This window comes from Procambarus clarkii, chromosome 6 (assembly GCF_040958095.1).
Source record: "Procambarus clarkii isolate CNS0578487 chromosome 6, FALCON_Pclarkii_2.0, whole genome shotgun sequence".
NCBI classification, from domain to species: domain Eukaryota; kingdom Metazoa; phylum Arthropoda; class Malacostraca; order Decapoda; family Cambaridae; genus Procambarus; species Procambarus clarkii.
Window position 1 is genome coordinate 29,262,988 of NC_091155.1, and position 7,086 is coordinate 29,270,073.

Consider the following 7,086-nt stretch of genomic DNA (forward strand, 5'->3'; position numbering starts at 1 on the left):
CCAGCCTTCAAGAGCTCGTTAGTCTATCATCACAACGACCCATTGACCCCAGAGGTCATCTCTTTCCTAAGCTTTTGAGCCCATTATCTCCTGTAAGTCTTAACTCACTAAATAGAATTCATTCACCAGCTTTCATTACTTCAAAAATTATATATTTTTAGGAATATTAGAGTGACGAACCTGAGAGAAGTTATATTGGTTGACACGAAGCAGTTCCTCTTATATATGTCATCACAGTCTCTCAGATCATTATTTTGGTGGACTTTTTCATTAAGTTTGATTATGTAGTTATCTTGTAGTGTTATCTTGTAGTGTTATCTTGTAAATTGTTCAACAGATCTGCTATCATTTTTCCGAGTCAGTATTTGTCTTTCTTTATATACTAGAGTTGTTACATTCTTGTACAGCCACTAGCACGTGAAGCGTTTCGGACAAGTCTTTAATCCAAATTTTCCCAGGAATACGACCCGCCAAATCGTTTAACAACCAGGAGCCAGATTCACAAAGCAGTTACGCAAGCACTTACGAACCTGGGGCCAGATTCACGAAGCAGTTACGCAAGCATTTACGAACGTATACATCATTCCTCAATCTTTGACGGCTTTGGTTACATTTATGAAATAGTTTACAAGGATGAAAACTTGCCAATCAACTGTTGTTATTGTTATAAACAGCCTCCTGGTGCTTCGGAGCCCATTAACTGTTTAATAATTGTAAACAAAGCCGCCAAAGCTTGAGAAAAGATGTACAGGTTCGTAAGTGCTTGCGTAAGTGCTTTCGTGAATCTGGCCCCTGTACATCTTTTCTCAATCTTTGGCGGCTTTGTTTACAATTATTAAACAGTTAATGAGCTCCGAAGCACCAGGAGGCTGTTTTTAACAATAACAACAGTTGATTGGCAAGTTTTCATGTTTGTAAACTGTTTAATAAATATAACCAAAGCCGTCAAAGATCGAGGAAAGATGTTCACGTTCGTAAGTACTTGCGTAACTGCTTCGTGAATCTGGCCGCTGGTGCCCATTGTACTGTTGGATAAACAGAGGCATGTGTTAAGGTTTGGCGCCAAGTAAATCCTCCCCGGCCAGGATACGAACCCTGGCTAAAGGGCTCGTGAAACGCCATCTGTTGTTTATGATTTTAACCAAACTTGACCATTTTAAATGCCTTAATGTACGCATCTCTCTCCCTTCGCCTTTCATTCATTTGTAACAATTGAAGTCTTCACATAAATGTAAACAATTGAACATTTGTAATGAAGTATTTCATTCACTTCAGTGATGTCCCATCATAATCCACGTGTTTCTTTGGAATGTAAATATTATTTCCTGGAGGAAGGTTCTTAATGCCAGCGATTAAGTTAATCATTCATCTGTGGTCACTCACTATCAGTTACAGCTGTTTGATAGTGTGGTGTTTACCCCTCTCTTGTGTAACCCACATGGGGGCTCACATGGGCAGGGGCACAGTTGGTGAGTACTATGGTGGCAGCACATCTAGTGCCACTCTGGAGAATGGTGGCAGCACCTCTAGTGGCACTGTGGAGAATGGTGGCAGCACCTCTAGTGGCACTATGGTGAATGGTGGCAGCACCTCTAGTGGCACTGTGGAGAATGGTGGCAGCACCTCTAGTGGCACTGTGGTGAATGGTGGCAGCACCTCTAGTGGCACTGTGGAGAATGGTGGCAGCACCTCTAGTGGCACTGTGGAGAATGGATGCAGCACCTCTAGTGCCACTCTGGAGAATGGTGGCAGCACCTCTAGTGCCACTGTGGAGAATGGTGGCAGCACCTCTAGTGGCACTCTGGAGAATGGTGGCAGCACCTCTAGTGGCACTCTGGAGAATGGTGGCAGCACCTCGAGTGGCACTTGAGTTTGTATCAGCTCATGGCTGGTGTCACCATTTGTTCTCTCACCACCTGACTGTTGCACGTCCTTGACTGTTATTTACAGTCCTTAAAACGTGTGTAAAAGCCACACATGTTGAATAACATATATATATATATATATATATATATATATATATATATATATATATATATATATATATATATATATATTATTGATTAGCCAGCGTGTGCTCGGGTCTCCTCTTGTTTGTCTCATTATCTCTGCTTGCCTACCCATTCTATCTCAGTCCTCCCTCTCATTCTCTGTCATTTCCTCTCTGTCCCTGCCAGTATGGATCTGTCCGTCTCTTGCTGTCTGTCTCTCTTTCTGTTTCTCTTGGTGGCAGTCTGGAGGCGGCGTGGACACGTTTGCGACACGTCTCAGTAGGACGGGCATTGAGAGGGGAACTAGGGGAGGCAGCATCAAGGTGGGTATTGGTGAATGAGGTGAGGATGGTGGTTGGATGGTGGTTGGGTGGTGGTTGGACTGTGTGGATGGTGGTTGGATGGTGGTTGCAGACTATTACAGGCACAGTATGATAGAGTTTTTTATTTATTTTGCGGACATCAGTGTGTGATGATTTGTAATATACTAAGAAAAGAAGAACAAATAATACAGAGTCGATTTGATATGATATAGCAAGATTCGTCGTTAGGGGTCGCTTTGGCACCTTGTGAAGTGAGTGGACTGACTTATACCAACCTCGACCCTCCATGTTTGGCACTTATCTAAGAGAAAATTCTCTTAAGAATTGGGTGAGGATAGCCCCAAGCATCTGTCCTTTACCATCGAACAGACAGACAGACACTGGGCTTGATCCCAGGCTAATATCACCTCACTTATATTGACGTCACTTAGCTGACAGTGATGTCACTTCCCCTAACTGCCGGAAGCTTTCTTTAAACTTAGCGTGTATTACCTTGTTAACAGTTTGATTGACCTTCAGACATGTTGAAATTTGGAAATGATGTAGAGATCGATTCCACAATTCATCTCTGGACATAATACTTAGTTTTACACACCAGTCAGAGAATCATTATGGCCAGTGTGGCGGACATTATCAAACATGACCCTTCTGTGTACGCGTTCAAGTGATTTTATATACAATCAAGTGAATTTATGTCCAATCAAGTGATTTTATATCCAATCAAGTGAATTTATGTCCAATCAAGTGATTTTATATCCAATCAAGTGAATTTATGTCCAATCAAGTGATTTTATATCCAATCAAGTGAATTTATGTCCAATCAAGTGATTTTAGGACAAGGTAGATCTGATGAATATGGGATAACGTGTTGCTGAAGCTGCTAGAAATTAATCCCAGTGTCGTATTTGCCTTATTCCGAACATTTATGTATTTAATTTTTGAGGCTTAGGACCCCTGCTAATCATGACTCTTAAGTCGTGGCCACATTTAGAATTCGGAGTTATTAACACTGTCCTGCTTATATCTAAAGATTTCATTGTTATTATCCAAGCTCAGAACCCTTGACTTATCAGCACTATCCTTTGTCGATTTTAGAAGCCTGTCTTGATCGTCTTGAATAGATTTTGTATCCTGAATCCTGAATAGCAGAGTTTACCAAGCTCGGTAAACTGTACCCCCTGTTTACTTCAGATCCAGTTCCTCATGGGGTCAACGGGTAGATTAAGGGTTCAGTTGAGCTGTGGGAAGGGACTGAGTTGTCGGCCGTCAAACATGCGTTGGTAAACTGTAGCCCTTGTATCGTGGAGTGTAAACCAAAATCTACCTCTCTGCCAGTCTACCCGCATCAGTGATTCTTTGACTAAGGCCACAGAGGTCCGCCGAGGTAAATGCTTTTTCCCACCTGTGATTATTATGAGCTTCAGCTCCTGGTTCCCGCTTTTCCGGGTATGATTGGGTGCGCTTGCTGAGGGGAAGGATCACTCCCTTGGGCCCCACCTCTTCGGAAATTGACATTAAAAGATGGCTTCTAACCTGGATTGATTTAGTGCTTGTGATACCTGTGGTTATAGGCTCAAGTGCCTTGCTGTGAAGGGATGTGCTATGTCCTGATACGCTGAGATGTGCCGTACGCCGCTGTGCCGGGGCAGGATCTGCCTTGCCTTGCTATACTGGGATGTGCTATACAGGAGTCAGCTCAGTTACCGCAGCTTCCGGGATCAGGAGGAAATGTGCTCTTTAAGCAGTGCGGGACACTGGCGCCTACGATCAATATTTGGACGATGATGCCGCCTCAATATTGCAGGTCCACCCGTGCCCCGCCCCAGCCTTGCCCCGCCCCAGCCTTGCCCCACCCCAGCCTTGCCCCACCTCAGCCTTGCCCCACCCTAGCCTTGCCCCGCCCCAGCCTTGCCCCGCCCCAGCCTTGCCCCACCCCAGCCTTGCCCCACCTCAGCCTTGCCCCACCCTAGCCTTGCCCCACCTCAGCCTTGCCCCACCTCAGCCTTGCCCCACCCCAGCCTTGCCCCACCTCAGCCTTGCGTCACCCCAGCCTTGCCCCACCCCAGCCTTGCGTCACCCCAGCCTTGCCCCACCCCAGCCTTGCGTCACCCCAGCCTTGCCCCACCCCAGCTCTGCCTCACCTGCAGGTGCCAGTCCCCGACGCTGCACCACCTGTAACACATGCCGCACCTCAGCCCCACACCTGCCTCTGGCACCTGTGTAACGCGTGCAACACATCTGTTCTTACTGCTACCTCACTGTCCTGACTACTGTCTTCATCACATTATTACTCTCTCTCTCTCTCTCTCTCTCTCTCTCTCTCTCTCTCTCTCTCTCTCTCTCTCTCTCTCTCTCTCTCTCTCTCTCTCTCTCTCTCTCTCTCTCTCGCTCGCTCCCTCTCTCTCTGCCGTTCCTGTGAGTGTGGAGCAAAAGAGAGAGAGAGAGAGAGAGAGAGAGAGAGAGAGAGAGAGGGAGGAGGGGGGGGGGGGTAGGAGGAGAGGCGCACCTGAGCGGGTTAATTAGTGGCGAAGGTGACTGTTTACACTGAACCAATAATGATGTTATTGTTTAATGGTGCAGTCTGAAGCTGGTCTTGTACACACTTGCTGCCAGGGAGGGAGGGGGCAGTGGTGGAGGGGTGGAGGGAGGGAGGGAGGGGGCAGTGGTGGAGGGAGGGAGGTAGGGTGCAGTGGTGGAGGAATGGAGGGAGGGAGCGAGGGTACAGTGATGGAGGGAGGGAAGGAGGGAGGCGAAGTACTCACCTATCAGTAACTACAGGAGAGTGAGGTCGTTCATAGCTCTGGCTCCCTCCTCCTCCGTGTCTTGGCGCGTTATGTGTTAAATATCTTAATTGAAGTCTTTATCGATTCTGGTCTGAAACTTGGAGCAGTCTTCCTGAGCCTCTTTTAGTGCACTTGTCCCTTTACCCTCACATGTCTTCAACACACTTATGTCTCAAGATTCCACATGGTGTCCTTACTCTAAATTTAAAGAGGCTCCTTGTCCATTTGCTCTATTCTCCTCGGTATCTTGTATATTTTGGTCATATCCCCGATGTTCCTTCTCTCTTCTTGGGTTATGAGATCTGGTGTCCTTAACCTGACCTCATAGCTTAACCCTCTTAGCTCTGGCACCAGTTTTAATGAAAACCATTGTAAGTTTATAAATTCGTTATGCTTCACAAGGTGAGGGTTCCAGACTAGTGCTGGATACACTAATATGAGAGTAACATCGCCTTTACAGGTTGTCTTGAAGGAGACGTTCTTGAGGTTGTCAGGTTCTCAATGATGACGATGACGCCCTGTCTGTGTGCCTCAGTAGTCACATCCACTGACACATCTCTTGCTGTTGCAGATTTCTGCAAATTGCATTTCCCTTATGGTGTAGATATCTTCTGGTCTCCTTTCTCTCGTTCCGTCATTACCTTACACTTGTTGGGATTGAACTCCAACGCACTCATGCCATGATACTCTTCTGATTTTCTACAGTGATGGACTGCAGGAGGGATCCGACCAGCTGTGTCAGCGGCCGTAGATCAAATGACCAGCTGTTGCAGGTGGAGCACAGGAGCTGAAGTAGCAGACGAGAGTACTATTGTGTTGATTTGAGCACTACCATTGTTGTTATGGGATCCATAGCATGGACCCCACCAGCAGAGTGGGCAGATCTCTCTCTACCTCCCTCAGTGAGGGAGGTAGAGTGGGAGAGAGAGAGAGAGAGAGAGAGAAAGGAAATAAGAGATGAAGGAAAGACGATACAAGGACAGAGACAAAGACAAGGAACCGCAGTTAAGATCAAATAAATTAGTAACCATGAAAAGCTGGTAGTATGGTGTCCACACCTACACCTGCTGGTAGTATAGTGTCCACACCTGCACCTGCTGGTAGTATAGTGTCCACACCTGCACCTGCTGGTAGTATAGTGTCCACACCTGCACCTGCTGGTAGTATAGTGTCCACACCTGCACCTGCTGGTAGTATAGTGTCCACACCTGCACCTGCTGGTAGTATAGTGTCCACACCTGCACCTGCTGGTAGTATAGTGTCCACACCTGCACCTGCTGGTAGTATAGTGTCCACACCTGCACCTGCTGGTAGTATAGTGTCCACACCTGCTGGTAGTATGGTGTCCACACCTGCTGGTATAGAAAACGGGTCCAATACAGTTATTCTGAAGTTGTGAAAAAATTACATTTGCTGTATTTTTTATGTTTGTTTCTCATTTACCACCTGAGTGATGCTTGATTACTTACCTGCTCCCACACACACACACGCACGCACGCACGCACACACACACACACACACACACACACACACACACACACACGCACGCACACACACACACACACACACACACACACACACACACACACACAAGGGGGTGATGTGGTGGAGGCTGACTCCATACACAGTTTCAAGTGTAGATATGACAGAGCCCGATAGGCTCAGGAATCTGTACACCTGTTGATTGACGGTTGAGAGGCGGGACCAAAGAGCCAGAGCTCAACCCCCGCAAACACAACTAGGTGAGTACATACACACCAACAAAATTTGCGACTGAAAGAGTGATAAACAGAGGCAGAGCAAGAGAGAGAGAGAGAGATAGACAGACAGAACGACAGAGAAAGAGAAAAAGAGCAACAAAGACAAAGCGAGATATACAGAGGGACTGCGAAAGAGAGAGAGCAACAGAGAAAGAGAGAAACGAAAAGAGAGACTGAGAGAGACAGAACGAGACAGACAAAACGAGAGAGAGAGAGAGAGAGAGAGAGA

At 46.6% G+C, this 7,086-nt stretch overlaps 1 protein-coding gene across 1 annotated transcript; it reads left to right on the forward strand.

The window, feature by feature from the left end:
* The first annotated feature begins 1,438 nt into the window (after window positions 1-1,438).
* LOC138355748 (protein rtoA-like) lies at window positions 1,439-1,870 on the forward strand. Its single transcript, XM_069311134.1, has one exon. It carries the CDS (start codon window positions 1,439-1,441, stop codon window positions 1,868-1,870), a length of 432 nt encoding a protein of 143 aa, XP_069167235.1.
* The last annotated feature ends 5,216 nt before the right edge of the window (window positions 1,871-7,086 follow it).